We start from the raw sequence: 19213 nt of genomic DNA on the forward strand, positions 1-19213 counted from the left end.
CCTCTGTGTAATGTCATTGGAAAACATAAATGCTACTCGTGAGAACCAGTGACTTCAGGGTTAAAATAAGTATCTTCAACAAAAGCGAAGGAGTGGTGTCCTAAAGGGTGCATTTAAAATGCTTGGGCTGAATAGCTAGAACTTGTCTAGAGACAGCTTTAGTGTGCGCAGGTGCTGTGCCCACGTTGTGTGCAGTTTGGGTAGCTACATATGCAGATACTGAGTCTGCATGCACAGATGATAAATTTTTGTATATGAAAACTTGTAGAACAAAATTCGGAGGCTAAACTGAAAGAATTTTCAAAATTAGGCTCAAAACCAAGCCTTCCTACTTTCCTGTACAGCATTCTTGGTGTTTTTCTACCTTCAAACTATTTAAAGGAAACTGATAATTTAGCTGGAGCCCAGGCACATGGTTATTAGTGTCATCTGTACCCAAGAGATAAGTGACGTAACCTTAGTGCAAAGAAAAAAAAATTGCGATTTCACTTGTTTCTTGCAAAAGTGTTTTTTTTTTTTTTCTAGAGGAAATTCATGTGGTTTGTTGTCACTGTCAAGCAAGGTAACATATTTATGAACTTAATCTCTTAGAAAATGTATTATTTGTTTATATTTGCAAGCTGTGGCCTACATATACAGGAGATTTTCCTGTATGTGGAACAAAATGATTACTCAATAGGGAAGTTTAAGCTGAATGTACTGGTATTATTAATATAATTAAAAATAGCAAAAAAGTTAAGATACTTTAGTTGGTGTCCTGTCTGTAGTATACTTAGCAACAGTCTTATGCAAGTCTCAGACCTAAAATATTAGTGTTGTTTTAAAAAAATATGTCAAGCATTATGAGTTTTTTCCTGTAGTTCTTAAAAAGTAGTATAGTCACAACAAAATTAGTAAGTACAAAGATACGAGGTATAATGATTTAGCCCAAAACTTGGGCTGAGATGTGTGTTTTCCATCCCTTTTATTAAAGTTGAGGCATTGTGCAACAGAGGACATAGGAGTCATGAAGCGGGATGAGAACAAGCAGGCCCTTTGGCTCTGCAGCACAGTGTTGTGAAATTCAGCCTGGAGAAAGTGGAAGCATCTATCTGATAGGTAGCCCTAGACCATTGCATCTGGCTTCATTGGGATGAGACTGAAGCTGCGACCTTGTTACGCAAACTGAAGCAGTTCCGATCACGCCAAAAAAATAAGAGCTGCAGATCTTCAAGGTATGTTGCAATCATGCAGGGAGGTACTAAGTAAGTTTAGACTATTCCAGAGCCAGACAAATGAGCAAGGATTTGCTGAACGACATTTTTAGCCTTGAACATCAAAGTCCTTTGAACCTAGTCTCAGTAACCTAGCACATTTTTTGCTTTACTTGTGCTTAACACTCTCAGACCTGGCCTAAATTTTCACAGGGTTAAATGTGTCTATTTTTGTGCTATGAAGTGTAAACAGGGTTAGTGTAGCAAACACCTTGCTTAGTGTGATTTCATTTGGTGCCTATGCTGGAAATGACATGCAGTTTTTAAACCCTCTGTCAACTAACTCCTTGTTTGATGTTCAGGTTGAGATGGTGGTCTTCAATCAGAGTACAATGTGTTGTGTTTGTTACATCAGTTTATTAAAATATATCATACAGTTTGGATGACTATATAGAATTTTCTGTAATTATAAAACAGGCTCAGGAAAAATCCTAGCTCCATGGAAGTTAGTGGCATAAACACTCATATCCAGTGAAAAGAGAATTTCAACTCATGCTTTTGGTTTCGATAGTTGCTTATAAACTGTAGATATGCGGAAGGAATTTTTAAAGCAAGACACGTATCGCTGTCATCTTCCCTTAGCTGGGCTTGGAGATCTCCTGACTTTGAGATACTTAAGCAAAGCATGCATATGTGTATGTAGTAGAAAAGGATTTTGTGTGTATGTTGTAGCTTGATTTTCTGGACTGCTATTTTTTCATTAAAAAACATAGAATTTGGGGTATTAGTGTATCTTTGGCAACTTTGAAAGGATTTAAAACATGTAACCAGCTGATGTATTCTGAAGGGTAACCAGCTTACGTGGTTAATGGGGCTCCCTCACTGTGGGGACAGATGTACACATTTTCAATACTTATTCGTTCTGTTCACATGAAATGACAGGGTTTATGCAATTGGTGATCTTGGTCTCTCATTACGTTGCCCGAGGTTTGGGACCTTTTTGCTGTCACTGATTTTCTTCACTGAAATCCAACTCCTGCAGACAAGCTAACTAGGGTGTCTGAGGCGTGTGTCAGGCACTACCGAGCGCACAATACTTGCAACATTTTATTAAGGCAGTCAGGAAAGATGCTTAATTTCCTTAAAAAGGGGGGGACCCCAAAGAACCCACAAGAGCAGCTCTTTGAAAAGCATGAAATAAAGATAAACATGTAAAGGTAGAGCCAAATCATTGCTCTAGGCTCCAGTGCCAGGAATGGGAGAGGAAAAATCCCTTTGCTCCCTTTGTGCATCTGTCCAGCCTATCAGTTGATATGTGCTGTATTACAGATGTTATTGATCCAAAGCACTACACCAGAGTGCCAGTACAAGTTGTACTCTGGCATGGGACTGTCTGCTACGGGGCTGGCGCTCTGTCAGGCTTTCCTGAACTTATCTTCTGCAAACGTTTTTTCCCCTTTGTGTGCTGTGGCTGAAGACTCTGCCTGGCTCCCTTAAATACTTGGGCCCTTTTCCAGAAGAGATCTGAGACACTGTAGGCTCACCTTTAGCTTTGGCTGAGGGCAGATACACTGCTATGGTTGGCTGAATATTTGAGAAGCGGTGTAGGCTGGAGCGGCAGTTTTGGCAGTTACGTAAGGATACGCGTGCTCACTGCAGGATGTGCCCATTCCTCCTTTAGAGATACCAGATTATAAGCAGTTGGCACATTTACTTTGCCCCAGTACTCATCCCTCCATGTTAAGAAAGTAACCTGCCTCAGATTGTCAAAGAAACATAAATGCGCAATGGTTTAAAAGCATGTCCTGGATAAAAGAGAGAGAGATTCTTCTCTGACTTGTGCAATTTGAGGAGCAAACATAGATGTTTACCCTGTGCCAAAATCTGCCCACATAAGCAGATCAGACTTTTTTTTTTTTTTTTTTTTAATGTTGTTCTGGAAGGTCAGAGACTATTTTGTTTGCTGCAGGTTTTTTTGCTTAGTGAAGCAAAGTTCACAGGAGCCAGAGTAATGATTTGATTTCCAAATTTTCTTCATTCTTCACTGTGTGCTTAGTTAAATATATCTGTGGCAGTCTTGGCTTTGAGCGGTAGCAAAGAAGCTGTAACTTCTAAATAAGCAATAAACTCCTTTGTCCATTAAAAAAAAAAAAAAAAAGTAGCTTCAGAATTACCGTTATAAATGGTATGAAATGACTCAAGGGCTGTTTGCATCCTGAGTGCTTGCATTATGTGCACTGAAAATTTACTATGCAGCTGCTTGAGATTCTGCCTCTGAACATCTTCGTGTGCAAAGATTCTGCTACCTTGTGTAACTCTCATTGCTCTCCTAGAGTGAAGCAGAAATTTGGGGTTAGACACATCCAGTGTGCAAATGCAGTGTTAAGGATAGTTGACATTTTGTATTGTGTATGTTTCAAACATCACTGAAGGATTATGCTATTGTAATATGTTAGAGCTGAATCATGAGATTGAGTCTCTTTGCTTTGCCAGGGGCAGTTTGTATTTCTTTACTATTATGTCTCAATGTCTTACTTGCAAAATAGATAATAATTCTTCACCTGATAAGTGTACTGCGGCTTTTCTTATTTTTGTGAATTTTATACTGGGTGTGTATTTCTGATAAGCTCTTAGCAAAGCGGAAGCATAACAGTGTGGACTGTGTTGTTTTGGATGTGTATTAATGCCGGCCAGACACAGAGACAGTCAGCTAGGGCCATTTGCTGCAAGGTTATGTGGCCCACTGATATATGGGATAAACTGCTCTGTTTATCGCGATACCTGCCCCTCTTTTTCTGGGGTGAGAGATGGAGGGAGAGAGGTTAGAGAGGGGCTCAATTTCCCCTATTGGGCAAAGGTTCTTTTGTGCTGGATATTCTGAGCCTCTTGTTGAGTCCTGTTTGGTAGTGTTGAACCTCTGAATATATATAGTAGTGAAATGGAAGTACATGAGGCACCTTTTATTACATTTATGCCAGTTAAATTTTTCTAAACTGTTTTTTGTGCTTTTTTATGCAGTGAAACTTGTAGAAAAGCTCAGCAATCGATACTGCCATAAGAAAAAGACATTTAATTTACTTTTCTCAATCACTTTTCCTATGTGCTAAACACCGTATAACTTATTTTCTAAAACATATAATTGATAAAGTAAAATAGCTGAAGTAAACAACAGTTGCCTATTTGTTTGACCTAGCATTTTCTTTACTTAGAAGTGATGGCTTCTTTACACCCCTGTTGCTTTACATCTGTCTACATTTGTGTACATCTGTTGAGCTAAAGTTAGTAGTATTTGAAGTAAGGTTTCAGGACAACAGCATCTGAAATCAGTGGACCTCTAACTATTTAGAGAGAAAATTTGCCTTCTGTCAAAATTATGATTGACGCATCCTGTAAAGGCGGATTTCAAGCATCGAAACTGATAAGCTGGTAAACTGAGGAGAGGGAGCTATACCTATTGAGGATAAGTAGAATATCTGCTCTGCGTTGTAGCTTACATCTGATTGTCCTTGGTCTGTTTTCTGCCATGGAGGGTGTATGATCTCCTAGCCCTTGTGGCAGACCTCAGTTTCATGGTTTGGAAACAGCTTTAAATTCAATGAACTGTGAGTCATCGCATTTGGAAGAGGTTGTCCCAGGAGAGACCACAAATAGAAGTAACTCTGGGGCAATTCCATAAAGTACCGAGCGGAACCCGAAAGGGCCACATGGGAAGTTACTTCCAAGGTTTCTGCTCTTTCCAGAAATGTTACCACAAGCTGCTCAGAGCAATTTCAACAGCTGATTTTTTTTTTTTTTTTTAAGTTTAATCTTTTTCTGACTCCTAAGGATCCAGAGTTGAAGTTGCTTTTTTTTTTTTTTTTTTTTAAAGTCCTTTTGGCACTAGGTTGTTACCGAAAAAAGAAATTGATTTTTGTTGTACTTCCCCAATAAACTGGTACCACTACTCCACTTTTAGCAACCAGTTATCAGGACGCACTCTGCAATCAGAAAATCTGTAATCAGATACTTTTGAACTCTTCTACGAGTCTTGTCACAGCACCTTTACTTTCACTGTATGATTTCTGCCTGCACAATCACAATTTAATATTGAAGTTCGTTTGGATTAGCCAGTGTAATGTTGCTTGATGAGCTGCCAGATAGGCACGTGTATATACTTCAACTGAGATTTGATCTGTTGCTGCTAAACTCTCACTTGCCTGAGGTTTTCACAATCCAGTCTTCCTGTACTCGGGGCATTACCTTGGCTGCTAATTACTTCTCCCATCATGTACGAAATCATGTTGTTTACCTTAAAGGTGATGCATCAGCTTCATCCTGCTTAACTTGCAGACCTGCAAGTTAACTGCCTGCTTCTAGTTGTTCCCTTGAGGTTCTTGTTCTACTGGTTTCCTGTCAGCTTCCACTTTTCAAGGAGAATAATTTGGAAACACTTCATTTCAGTAGCTGTACTTCTAGATTTTGGAATTTAGTAAATTTTACCTGTTGGGCATACCTGTTGCCACTTCACTTTCAGATGAATATACAATGTCAGCAGTTGCATATCCGTGCAATGATTGTTTGACTTGCAAAAATATTTTAAGATATCTGTGTGCAAAATGTCATGGAGATATACTTTGTACTGTTATGTGCTATAGACCAGGCCAAAGGAGAGGATATAGTTTAATCATTAGAAACCTTGGACTGAGAGGCATGACTTTAAAACCAAGAATAGAAACCTAATGCTGACTTAACATGTGACTTGTGCAAGTGATGTAACCTTTGTATGCCCCTGCCTACCCACACATAGAATGAATATTATAATCTCTACTTCTCAAGTTTTGTCATTAAAAAGACTACACTAGTGTCTCTGTTGCAAGCACCCTGTTTGATAGCCTGCTAAATACAAAGTTCAGCTCTAAAGATTGATTTTCATCCCTCTCTGTCCTCATCCCTTAATGGCACAGCTTCTACTTACGGGCGTACTGGCTCATACACCCAGTTAGTCACCTCTCACAACAGCTACATTTCTATAAAACAAAGGAACTATAAACCAGAAGAATGAGGCTCGTGAGCACAGAAGAAAGCACATCTTTGGAGTATGGCCTGTGAATCTGCAAATCACTCCCACATGCAGTGCTGGTAGCTGTAAACCTCAGCTTCAGAGTCAAAGGAAATAACACACTACCTGAGCTTAGTCTTTTTGACCTCCCTAATCCAGACACACCAAAATTCAGTGCTTGTAGATAAGGAAAAGGAAGAAAAAGCCAGAGCACCAATTAAGTTTTTTGTGCATAATTTTGTGAGGTGCCATGTTGCCATAAATGATGTATTTGGATTAGACAAAACTGTGAAAACTCTGTTCCTCTATAGTCCATACGTAAACCGTGTGAGCAAGTTTTATTTCTGCAGGAGTTAAAAATATTGCACTTACGCAATTTGTAAGTGGTATAGATTTACATATGCATGAGTCAAAATCTTTTTTTTCCCCCTTACTCATGTGAGTAGACCAACTAGAGACAAAATGGACCTCAAAAGGATTTGGACCAACTGTGCATCTGTCTCATCTCTCTGCAGTACGTACATCTCTCACAGGAGATGTGAAAGCTCTCTGGAAGTTCTTTCTCTTGAAGATTATGTACAAGCTAAAGTCTGGACAGTGCTGGTTTGGATCCATACTGTGTTCTTCCCCTCAAGTTTCTAATCTTCAAAATAAAGAAGGAGAAAATGGAAGTAGAAGTTCTTAAAAACCAGAGCCAAAAGAGCAAAAGAACAGTTTTGAGTTCTAAGTGATACTTAGGCTAAGTTTAACAGCGGGGAGAAACTCAACTTCATTAGCTCCACCTTCATGTGCGGAGACTGCAAGAATTAGTGGAAAAGGTTCCAAGTGCGAAAAGAGTATTATCAAATTAAAAAAAAAAAGCAGCAAGGAAGAAGTAAAAATATTTTATCAGACACTGCTGCAGCAACAGATTTCCATGAAAGGCTGGGGAAGAAAAAGTGCTGAAAAGCCACATATTCTTTCCTTGGCTTTGTGTACCTGCTCAGAAATTACAGTCAAGAGGGAGACACTAAGAACTATAGAAATGATCAAAAAATTTAAATAAAATTTAATATATGAGTGACTATATCTGATGAAACAACTCGGAGAAGGGACCAGAAGTTCTGTGTGTTAGTACAAAGCCTAACTCCGATACATATTCTCTGAGTGCTCCTGGAATGAGTGTTAATAGTGATACAAAGATGACTGAGAGAGGCACAGAGTCTAATGACATCATTTATTATAACAAAATACCTGCTTTGCTGAGGGGTTAGATATCTATTAGAGATGAAGGCTGAGATTCTGACCCCACTGATGTCCATCGCAAAACTACTGACTCTACCTCCAGCTGAATTTCACCCATCACCTTGAAATTTAGCCAGTGGAGGGAGCAGAAGACTGCTGTGAGGTCCTCTCTCACTGTTCTGGTTCCTAATCTTTAAGAGTCGGACTGTGCTCAGATGTTTAATGCATAATTAAGATTCATTTCTTTGCCCTGCGTGGCTTGCTTTTACCATCCTCCTCCGTTTCATCGTAGGCAGCCTGCCTGCTCTGGCGGGTTGAGCTGCGTGCTGAGTTTGTGGAGAAGCAAGTGAGGATCACTCATGCAGTCCATTCTGGTGTCTGCCGCTGGGAATTCTTAGACAGGAGTCATAACAGCGTCTTAGGCTGCTAAAGCTGATTCTGCAGTGAACAACTCATCGCTTTATTTAGACCGTATGTAGATCCTTTCATTTTTTTAGCACTGTCTTGTATTATTGATGCCAGTGGCTTACTCTGGTATGCTCTATTATATTCTTTCCTGTTTGACCATAACTATATTAGTATACAACTTTATACCTGTAGTGCTGAAATAGTACAAGACGTAACATTTTCTTTGTGAAGTGTTTTCCATTAATTTCCAAAGTTATTCCTCCCGCTACTAGTCCTTCAATTTTTCATTATTTCCTTTTTAAACTTATATTATTCTGGAACACTCTCAGCGATACACTGCACACAGAAACAAAAGAGCAACTTTGTTCCAGTGGCGTTACCTTCCTCATAAAGTCTGGGCTAGCTGCTTTTACAGGGCAGAGGGCTTACATTTGTTGAGTTTTCTACAGTAATTTAGATAGCATTTTGAGTTGCTACTTTCTAAAACACAGCCCACCATTCTGCAAACATTCATGTTCTGTTCCTACATGTATGGCCTTGCATGGCTTCCAAGAGAAATGTTTCCTAAAATACAAGATGTAACTTAGACTTGGCTGTATATGCAGAGGAAAACTAGTTACAGAAAAACAAAAATATTGCCTCAAATCCAAGGAGCTTGAGACAGGGGAGCTTCTATCATTCCTCTTCAGAAATTAGAGCGCATTCACGTTTAAGCTTTTCTCAGAAGCCAGTTCTAAGCTTTCTTGGAAAGAATTCAGGAAAGCGGGACAAACAGCACTTCCTGTGATTCTTCAGTCTTTTACAATGGACAATATTAAAAAAAAAAAAAAAAGGTCCTATTCATCCAGTAGAGGTGCATACCTCTGTATAGTAAATGCCAACTGACAGTAGCTTTGCTAATGTTAATTACTTTTTATGGACTTATGAGAAGTAGTCCATGAGCTCCCAAGGCGCCTGCAGACCACTGAGTGAAAAAACTCTGACCTAATCTGTTCCGGAGTTTATTCTGTAGCACAGCAGCGGGCATGTGCTGTTCAGATAATACAGATCAACAAAGTCTCCAGTCACTGACTCCTTTGGCAGTATTGAAAATTGGTGCGCAGAGTTGTTTCCTGGAAGCTCAGGGGTAAGATGATGGGTCTATGAATGTAATTGTGGCAATAAGCGGTCTATTTATCAGGTAACGTGAGCTGGTGTGTCACGCAGATGGTCACAGGTGCCTGATGGCGGTACCATGAATGGCAAAAAGCTAAGGCCCCCATCCTGTAAATATGAATTACATCAGTGGAGCTACTTCTAATTAGACTGCTGATGTGTGCAAAGCCTCTCCATCAGGTATCTGTACAGGTCTGGACGCCAAGGTAAGTGTGGGAGAATGTAGAGAACATGTTTTCTTATTTTCGTGTAGATGAAAAGAAGGGGAATCAAAGTCTTAGGCTCTAAAATCTAAGGATGCTTCAGGCTATTATATGAATAAAACCACGACTATCTTATTTTCAGAGTGAAAAAATATGGGGGGGGGGGGGGAGAGGATATTTTTGTAGTAAGGTGCAACTTTTTAGGATGTGTAGCAATGTAGGTACTGTTTCATTATTGGGTAGGTAGGTGGGTGAGAGACGGCAGGATAAATGACTCGGTTTGCATGGATGAGTAACGACCCAGTTCCTCAGTTGAACTAAGGTGTGATTCTTTGGCAGACTAATATTGCTGTGGAGGCTGCATTAATTTGTATTTGAATACTGTGGGGATTACTTTCCACAGATCGCCTTAATTCTGTGTCTGAGATTATGTTGAATCTTCTCGGTAGTGTTTATTACCTCATACTGTATTTGCTCAGGAATTCTGTTCCAAGGGGGGAGTTCTTCACTCGGGGAGCACAGGTGCACGGTGTGAGGTAAAGCGTTTTATGTGGAAAATAAAGAAATCTGCATTCAAACACACATTTTTGATAATGGGAAGTTTAGTATGTAATTTGATGCCAATTTCAGCTAATTTCGTTTCTTGCTAGAAAGCCGTGAACTGAACCGCAGTGTGTGTTAGCTCTTTCTAGTCTTTGAGAAGTATCAAAGTTAGGGAGCTGGAGGGATAACGCTGGGGGCTGAGAATAGGGAGCCTGCAGTTTTATTCTTGCCCTGGCAATTACGCGCCATGTATGTGGCCACAGCACTTAACTCTTCCGTGCCTCAGTTTCTCTGCCCGAAAAAATCGTGGATGTCGCACAGGGAGCCGGCGCAGCGTTGTCACCCCCCGTTGCGAAATCGGCTTCTGTTTTTTGGGAGAGAGGAGCGGGTTGTCGGAGGGTAACGCCGGCCGCGCCCCGGGCGGGACGGGGGTGCCCAGACGCCTCGCTTCCCACCCGCAGGCCAGCCGCCACGGCCGGGGCCTGCCGGCCGCGCACCCCCGGGGCTCCGGCCAGCTCGGCGCCAGCGGGAGCGAGGGGCTCCCCGAGCAGCCGGGCCGGGGTGGCGGGGGGAGGCGGCGGGAGCCCCCCGCGCTGCTGCGCGGCTCCGGCCAGGCCCGCCAAGAGTTAACGGCGGCTCCCCCGGGGCCGCCGCCGCCCCCCCCGCCCAGCCCCGGCGCTACGTTATTATTATTTCCCCCCCTTCCCTCGCCTTCCAGTTTTGGCAGGGGATTAAAGTAGCTCCCCCCTGTGGCAGCAGTGACCCAGAAACGAGTTTGATTCACGGAGTCCTTCCTCCATAACAAGTACAAACGTCAGTCAGAGGGAGTCTCTGTGTGTGTGAGGAGAGTGAGCGCGGGTGCCCGGGTGTGTGTGTGTGGGGAGGGGGGGGAGTGTGGCGCAGGGAGCCGCGCTCCGCGCCCGCTCCCCGGCGCCGCGCCGAACTCATGAGGCGGCCCCGAGCCCTCCGCGCAGGGGGAGCCCGGCCGCGCCGCCCGCCCTCGCCGCCGCCGCCTCGCCGCCGCCCCGCCGCCGCCGCCGCCAGCAGGTAACCGTGCCCGCCGCCTCCCCGCCGCCGCAGCGCCAGCCGGGGGAGCCGCCAGCACAGCCATATTTGATGGGTTTTTTTGTCGCTCCGGAGGCGGCGAGAGAGCAGTTTCGTGCCGAAGGTCGCTGCCTAGTGGAAATAAGATAGTACGTCATTAACATGGCGCCAAGAGCCGTGCGGCTCGGTACCGGGCGAGGGGAGGCGGCCGAGTTGCGGCTCCGCTATCCCACAAGCAACTTGTGCCGGGCTGGGGCGGGCGGGAGGGACGGGGCGGTGGGAGGAGGGAGGGGAGGCTTTGCCGCCGCCCGGCGCGGCGGGCCGGTGCCGGCAGCGCCGGGCGCCTTTTTTTGTTCGGCGGCGAGTAAAGGACCGCGCAGCTTCCCAGGTGCAGCGGCCGAGGGAGCTGCCGGCGCGCCGCGCTGCCGGCCCCGCGGCTCGGGCGGCGCCGGGGGGGGCATCTCCCGCCCGCCGCGGGGAACGTTGGAGCAACTTGGTAGACAGATGGCAATGGCAGAGCGCAGGTCCTGCTCGGGGATTGATGTGTGGGGAAGGGGGCGGGGGGAGCCATGGCCAGTGTCTGTCACCGTGTCACCCACATGTCCACGAGACCCAGCGCCTCTCGCCGAGGGCGGGGAGCGTGGGCGTGGGGGAGGAGGTGTTTGTGTGCAGAAGCAGCTTTGTAGTTACACTGACACCCCCCACCCCCCCAGCCGCACTTGGCTTTCGCTCGTAGGGAGGGAAAAAAAAAATGCTTGGAAAGCATAAAAACTGCTCATCGGTGAAATTAAGCAGAAGTTGCCTTTCGGAGCGGGAGAGCCGCAGCCGGTTAGTCGTGTGCCCGGTGGGCGCAGGGGCAGTTCCCCTGGAGGTGGCGAGCGGCGGGCTGTCACGGGTGCTCCGGTGTCCCCGTGTCCCCCTCGGCCCGGAGCGAGCGCACGGTGCCTCCCGCTGGAGAGCAACTTGCGGGAGCCCTCAAGTGCACGTGTTCGGGAGCGTGTGCGCGGGGGGGCGTGCGGAGCTGCCCGGGCCCGCCGGGGAGGGGGCCGGGGCGGGCCGGGCCGGCGGGGCAGCGGCCGGCAGGTGCACGGCGGCCCCGCAGCGCCCAGCCCGGGGAGTTGGGGAGCGGGCGCGGTGCAAACTTCGGCAAGGCGCGGTGGGGGGGGGGGGGGGGCGGCCCCCCGCACCCTCCCCCAGCCCGCGGCTCGGGCTCGGTGGGTGCCCCGGGGCGGCTCCGGCGGCCTCCCGGGGCGAAACGGCGTGGCCGTGCCGGAGTTTGTTGACGAGGGAACGGAACGTCAGCGGCGGTGTCGAAACGCGAACGTAACGTAACAGAACAACCAGCGCGGGGAAGCGGCGGCAAACGCCTGAAGTTGCTCGGGCGGCAGCCGGGGTAGCTCCGCGATTTGGCGCTCGCCCCGGGGCCTGGCGATCAGGACGGGTCTGGGCGGCGTTGTGTGTGCCGGATCACCGCGGTATGCCCGCCTAACGGTGCGCCCTCGGCCTGCCGGGGAAGGCGAGCGCGGCTCCGGCGGCGATTCCACTTGCTGAAATTAGACAAAGCCGCCCTGATGCTGCTGCCACCCAGCCTGTCCCTGGGCTCGGGCAGTCAGTCGCCCGCTCGCAGGATGATGTTGTTGTTGTTGTTTTTCCCTTCCCGTTCGCGCCCGCCAGCTCGTTAACGATAGGCGGTGGGGTGTTCATTATTTTGGGGAGGGTGGAGGCAAAGGGTGTTTGTTTGTTTGCACCGCCTGCTGGTTGGTTTCCTGTGACAAGAGGTGATACACAGTTTCCAGAACTGTCTGGGAGTGGGAGGAGAGACAGACACAGAAAATGAGCTCAAGTCTCCTTCGTGCTGCCGCCGCAGCCGCCGCCGCCGCCGCTGCTCAATCCGCCAAACCGCCGTCCCGTCCCGGCCCCCCCCCTCCCCCCCGCCCTCCATCGCAGCGCGGAGCCGGGGGCGGGTGGGGAAGGTGCTTTGGCCGTTTTCGGCAGTGACAGGGGCTGGGGGGAGAGGCGGCGGAGCCGGGGGCACCAAGTTTGATTTGCAGCCGGGGCCGAGCGGATTGGTGCGGCCGGCGGCGGGGAGGAGCGGGAGAGGGAGCCGGGAGGAGGAGGAGGAGGGGGCGAGCCGGGCCGTTTCAAATGGAAACGGGCGGCTGTGCCGCTGCCCGGGAAGGTGCCATCCCCGCGGGGGAGGTGTCGCCCGGCGGCACCCGGGCGGGGAGGCGGTGGCTCCGTGGCCTCTCCCCGCCGCTGGCCGGGCGGCAGCGGCGGCGCCGGGAGCCCTCAGCGCGGGCGTTAACGGCCGGCGCGCGCCCCAGGCGCCGCGCGGGTGTGGGCAGCCGCCGCCCGCCCGCCAGCCCGGGCCGGGAGCTGAGGTGGGATCGCTGCGGGGGGAGGAGGAGGAAGAGAGCCGCCCCGAGCGGCACCCGGCCGGCCTGGAAGCCGGCGAGCGCAGGGCGTGAGGCGCCCCTTCGGGCTTTGCTCGTCAAGCCGCGGCTCCCGCCCTCGGGCAGGGCGGCCCTGATCTGGCGGCCGGTGGCTCGGCCCGCTCGGAGCGGTGGCGGCACTGCTCCCCTGAGGGGCGATTCCCGCGCGCACTGCCTGCCTCCGACTAACTTCGCCCTCGGTCTCCTCCTTTTTTTTCAGCCGACAGCTTTATTCTAATAAAGTTTATTAGATTCACCCGTGGGTGAAGTCCGTGGGATCTCGAGACCTGTCAGCCGACCAGTAAGGACTGGCCACGGGTGACCTGCAAACGGCTGGTTTGTGTGGCGGCACGCAAGCGTTAAAAATAGATTGCTTCTCCTTGGGTAGCTGTTAGGTAGTATTAGAAATTATGATAGCGTTCAGCAATGCATTTTAGTTGACATTTTAATGTTAAAGCAGGAAGATGCTTTTATGCTAGCCCCGGTTTTTCTTTTTAGAGAAAGATTTAGCTGTGATTTAGAATAATTTCCTTTTTAAGCGGGCACTGTCTTTTAAGTAAGTCAAAAGCTGCCCACACTCGCAAACCTAAAACCTTCATAAAAGTTATGCCAAAATATGCTTGTTATGATTCTATTTCTAGAGGTTTCTCACACTCAGTGGGATATTGTTGAAACAGCAAGGGTTGTACGTTTAGTGGCAGGATTTTCCCTCTGGCTTCAGATACCACTCGTTCCCTGCTTTTGAGCTATGTTTAATACATATGTTTAAAATAAAATAATAATAATAAGCTCCCCTTTCCCCTCACAGCTGCAAATTTCCCTTCCAGCTTCTCTGGTTTCATTCCCAATTCACAGAATATAGTAAAAAAAACTTGCAGCATTTCCTCAAATGTTTTCTCCATGTGGTTAGTAGTGCTGCTTCGCGCTCCTGTTTTCAGCTGGAGCTGACCAAGCTGACAGCTTTTTCTAGATGGAAGAGATGAATTGCAGTGGGCGCAGGGCGGGTTGAATTAATTCACGGAGCCCAATTTATCATTGCTCAAGGTTTTGGGCAGTCAGTTTCACCAGCACAGTTTGGGAATAATTTGCTGCCACTGCCCAGATTGTAAAGTAACGTTATGAGCTGACTTGCACAGGTGCATAAATGAGTGTGTGGATTGCTGAGAAATGTTGGGCTGATATGTCCAAATTGTGCTTCTGCCTTTCCTTGTGAAATGTTGAATAGGTGTGCTGAAGTCAGAAGAAATATTCCTTGTGGAGAACACTCTTGGCCTTGGAACATGCTTTTTTGTTTCATGAGAGTTGGAGGATTTTTTCTCCAAACTTAAGGTCTGTGGCTTTTTTTGAACAGTGGACTGTGCTACGTAATACTGGAGTATTTAAGAACTCTTCTTGTATCTTCATGACTGTAAAATTTCATATCAAAGCTTTCATAGGTAATGAAGAGGAATGATAAAGTTTTAGGTGGATTTTTAATAATGTAACTTATTTCTGATGTAGTTTGTTCTTCTTTTGGTCTGGGCGTAGAAGGAAAAAAAACGTTCTTGCTAAGTCAGGTGTCAGTGAAGACTGGGCTGGTGTCATAAACACACTAAACAGTACAGTAGTAGAAGCCAAATGTCTTCATCTACTATCCATTTCGTTAAGACTATGTCACACTTCCATTTGTACAATAAGTGTTTTGAAGTGATTTCTCGTATACTAGAGATAATTAGGTCTTAGTTTCATTGCAGTTACTGGGTTACTTTCAGGAAAAGCTAGTTTTTCAGTTTGTCTTCAGGGTGTACATCTGTCATAATTCTGCTTTCTTCCCATTCTGTCTCTGCAGCTGTTCAGTGCAGTTTATTATAGTGACACCCGTTAACACGGTTACAGTTAATTGTCTGTCAGAGTTTGAATTATACACTCTTTTTACCCAAAGGTTTATACAGCCTTTAAAAATGCTTTAGTAAGAATTGTGCTGTGTAAAAGCCTTGACCTGAGGATGTGGATTTTTTCATGTATAATTATTTTTAAAAATCTGTTTATGTTTAGCTATTTGCACAACAAAGACTGACACACTTTACATCTTTCTCTTTGATCATCTCGCTACGTGGGGTCAAACTGAGTGAAAAACTATGTGGTGTTTTTAACTGCGCAGTCAGTAGTATCGTAAAGAGTTCTGTGTGTTGCACATGGGTGTACATGTGTGCACACCGCCATGCCAATTTTAAGGGGTAATGTCTGGATTTCTGCTCTGAGAAAGCTAGGCGAAAAGGATTCGGATTTTCTTCACTCTTATCTGTGCAACTCCTGGGACTTCAGTGTGGGAGAATAAAAGGAAAGATCTTGGCATTGCTGTCCAGTGTGGTTTTTGGGTTTTGTTGGTTCTTCTAAATTAATCTCTTGCAGAGCTAAGAATGGAGGAGCATGAGAATGCATACCGGTAAAACCAATGAATTTGCTGTACTGTGTCATGTTGCTGATTCTAACCCATTGCACTGCATCTGCCAGCAGATACTGGGCAGCAGGCAGAAATGCCTGTATTCCTAACCCTGTCCAGTTACTTGTGTAGAGTTAGGTGTTTGTCACTCAACCGCCACAAGGATGTGTAAATCCAAATGTTGTTTGGTGGTCTGACATTGATTATCGTGGATTATCATCTAGTCATTTCATTTACATAGCATTTTACAAGTATTTTGAAAATGGCTTAGTGTGCTCTCTTCAAAATACAGGAGCCAGAAGAAATGTTTTAGGCGTTGTAATCTTGCCTTTAAAAGTGATCTGAGCAATTGTACCATACAAGTCTGGAGTTACGTTTGCATGTTTGAAGTTTGTACCTAATCAACAAGTAAAACCCAGAGCTTAGCTTTCAGAGCTAGCATGACGAAACAGGATGGAAAAGCCACTGGTGATGTGTCTGTACAGCACAGTGCCTTCAGCCTCTGGAGCAGCGCAGCAGAGCACCCTGCAAGCTGTGCCAGCCTCGCCAGTGCTGCCCTGGTACGGCCTGCTCATCCAAGGGTGCGCGGTGGCTAACAAGTCATGGCCTCTGCCCCGTCTGTGCCATTTGTTGTGGTGGTGTGAGGGCATGAAGCGCTCTTAGATGCTTTGTCTACCCTTGGAAATGGGGTGACGTTGCCAGCAGTCGTGGCTGTTTCTGTAAAGCTGTGTTTGGTTGAAGGCTGGAATTTGCCCGAGTCCACTTCCCGCCCCCCCCCCCCCCCCCCCATAAATGGGTAAATGTTTATTTACAATAGAATCCTCAGGAGAAATATCAGTAGACTCTGTGTTGGTCTGTCTGATTTCTGAAAGGATGGTTTTGACATGAAGAAACAATCGTCTTTCAAGGAAATGAAACTGAAATGACACACGGAAGTTGCTGGATTATTAGGAATTTACACCTGTCGCTGAAAACTCAGGGAATGTTTGGCTTGGTGATGCAACAGCCTTTGTTACATTAGGGATGTGGGACTCTCCTAGCTTTTCAAGTGTTGGGCTTACTCTGCAGGTGAGCAGTTCATGGGCAAACGCCCTTTTGGGGCTGGTGTAAGCATTTGGGAAAAACAGCTGTAGAAATGTTTGTGACAGAAGATACAGGGTTCAAGGACACTGCTTGGTTGGCTGCTTCCTTGCTTCAGAGAAGCACTGGGGTTTTGCGAAGGGGGTTGGGAAGCTGTTCTGTGGCATGTGTGGGTGCAGTGAATGTTTTGAGGAAGCTTCTGGACTAAGCAGCAATTATGTGGTTGCATGCAGTTGTTGGGAATTGAGCTCAGTAACCTGGGTGGTCTCTTCCTGTCCTGTGAGTGGTGCAGGCTGAGTGCATAGTTTTTACTTACTATTGGTATGAATCTTAAAGCTTGGCTTAAATGTTTCACCCTTTTTATGCTTACATGTGAACTCTTTGCTTAGTGATCATAGTGATCCTAGCCAATTTGTACCATTAAACTACCTGTGGTACAGTCAGTCTTGATGAACCTGCCTTTACTTCTGACCTGTTGGAATTGACAGACCTACTTCAGTTTCAGAATATGTTCTTCATGAGATGGGAGTTGGATCAGATGCATTGTATATGCACCTGAGTGTCTTAAGTGTATGTCAAAATAAAGTCAAGTGAAAAATACCAACATTTCCATGACTGTGAAGAGTGAGAATTACAAAGAAAAGTAACATTGCTGGCACTCAAATCTCAGATTAGGAAAACAAAGAGAATGAGACAAGTAATTTTAGTGAAAAGCTTGATAGTTTCTCCATTTTGCCTTTTTCAGTATAAAAATACCTCCTTATTTTTAGGTAAGGATGTCCCATAAAGAATAAGTTACTATAGTTTGGTTGGTTGTTTATTTTTTTCCTTGAAGATTAAAAAAGCATTACTTGAATTCATAGTATTCTTTAAATATGCTGGGGAAATGTATATGTCTGTAGTTGAACAGGGAAAGACAGCACCTTCCATCTGCACCTAACCATCACTATCCATAATCTGTGTTTATTTTTAATGCAGTTCTTGTGTGACTTGGAGGTCACCATCACCTGACAGAAACTGATAGTCTTTGAGGCAGAGGCACTGTGATACCTTCAAGAGCAGCAGCATTTCCATCTGTGTGGTTGTAATTCTTACTAGCTGTTCTAGTGTTATCTCTAGAATGTCTGTTCTGAACTGTGGATATGAACATCTGGTGGGAACAGTTTAAAATTATTTTAGAAGCTGAAAAAAGGTGTTTATTACTTCTGATGACAAAAATTCTAGGGGGTAATCTTATGAGGTTTGAGACTTGCTCTAAGAAGCCAAATGCTGCTTTTCCATTTGTGATTTAGCTCCCTGTAAACTCAGGTTAGGTTCAAAGATGGGAAAATAAGATCTCTGGATTTTAACTCCTTTTTTTCACATGCCTCTATAAAGGAATCTCACAGAAGCTCATGAAATGGGGTATTTCTTTTAATGTTACTTTTGAGAACACAGGCTTTTCTGTGTGGCCAACTTCAGAAACCTGACTAGAGTGGACAAGGAAATTAGCTGCCTTATCTAATACTCTGTACTCCAGGAAAGTGGCTTCTGTTCTGGCTTCTCTTGTTTCCTGAAGAACTGTGGAGCGTGCTTGAATTGGGAGGTGTGAATATCTCTCTTTCCTTTAAACAACAGCAACAACAAATATGTTTAGTTTGTTTGTTAAAGACACATGGTAGGAGTAGAAGCTCTGGGTCTTTCCTTACTTTGTGAATTTGCAGAAAGTACAGCTCAGAGAAGATGAACTCAAAATACACTTATCCAAAAAGATGTGGAGGAGCAGAATTCTGAATTTTCTTGTTCATTGCAAGCTTATGAGTGTGTCCCAGTGTATATACGCTATGTTATTTGCTTTACAGTGCATAGTACTTTTCAGACTGTGTGGGAATGAACCAAGGAGTGAGAATTTTGATGAGGAATATACAAGCTACATTTCTGAGAGAACTTAATTTTTCTTTATTTTCTTCCATATCCTCTTTACTTTGTTTATGGGAGATATTTCCATTCTAAGCAAGTATGTTCTACATTGCTATTGTTAATATTTCTTTCAATTACAGGAAAAGTACGTGAACTGCTAGAAAAAGTACCTTACAGAATAGGTATTTATTTATCCCCCCGATTTGGCCTTGTAGCAGCTAATTGATTTTTCAATTCTGTCTTAGCCTGTTTTGCATCTGAACATTGGCTTTCTGTCGTTGTAAGTGACCGTATCAGAACTTGGCTCTGGATCTACTACATTTATACCAGATCTGTATTCAGATGATTTTGATGGTGCAGGCTGGTCTGTGTATTTATTCATTGGCAGCATTTCTGCCTGCCATACACACGAAGTTCTGGTCTGCTTCAAAGCAATTCTTTTGGAGAGAGTTCTTGTAGCACTGTAAGAGGTTGTCATTTATGATTCTTTATTCTCTGGCATCAGACATAATATGCGAACTTTTACTCTATGAAATGGTGACAGAAGGTCTCAGTGAAGTGAGCCATTCAGT

General features: G+C 45.6%; 1 protein-coding gene across 14 annotated transcripts in view; it reads left to right on the forward strand.

The window, feature by feature from the left end:
• The window catches only part of JADE1 (jade family PHD finger 1), a 60053-nt gene that overhangs the window by 2536 nt on the left and 38304 nt on the right, over nt 1-19213 (forward strand). Inside the window, exon 1 of one of the 14 annotated variants that reach the window (XM_074867290.1) lies at nt 513-562. The exons of 1 other annotated variant lie outside the window; for it this stretch is intronic. In XM_074867290.1, coding sequence (XP_074723391.1) covers nt 535-562 — 28 coding nt within the window. In that variant the 5' untranslated portion in view covers nt 513-534. 12 more of the 14 variants (XM_074867292.1, XM_074867297.1, XM_074867295.1 and 9 more) reach the window with 12 other exon arrangements.

This window comes from Strix uralensis, chromosome 4, assembly GCF_047716275.1.
Source record: "Strix uralensis isolate ZFMK-TIS-50842 chromosome 4, bStrUra1, whole genome shotgun sequence".
NCBI classification, from domain to species: Eukaryota; Metazoa; Chordata; class Aves; order Strigiformes; family Strigidae; genus Strix; species Strix uralensis.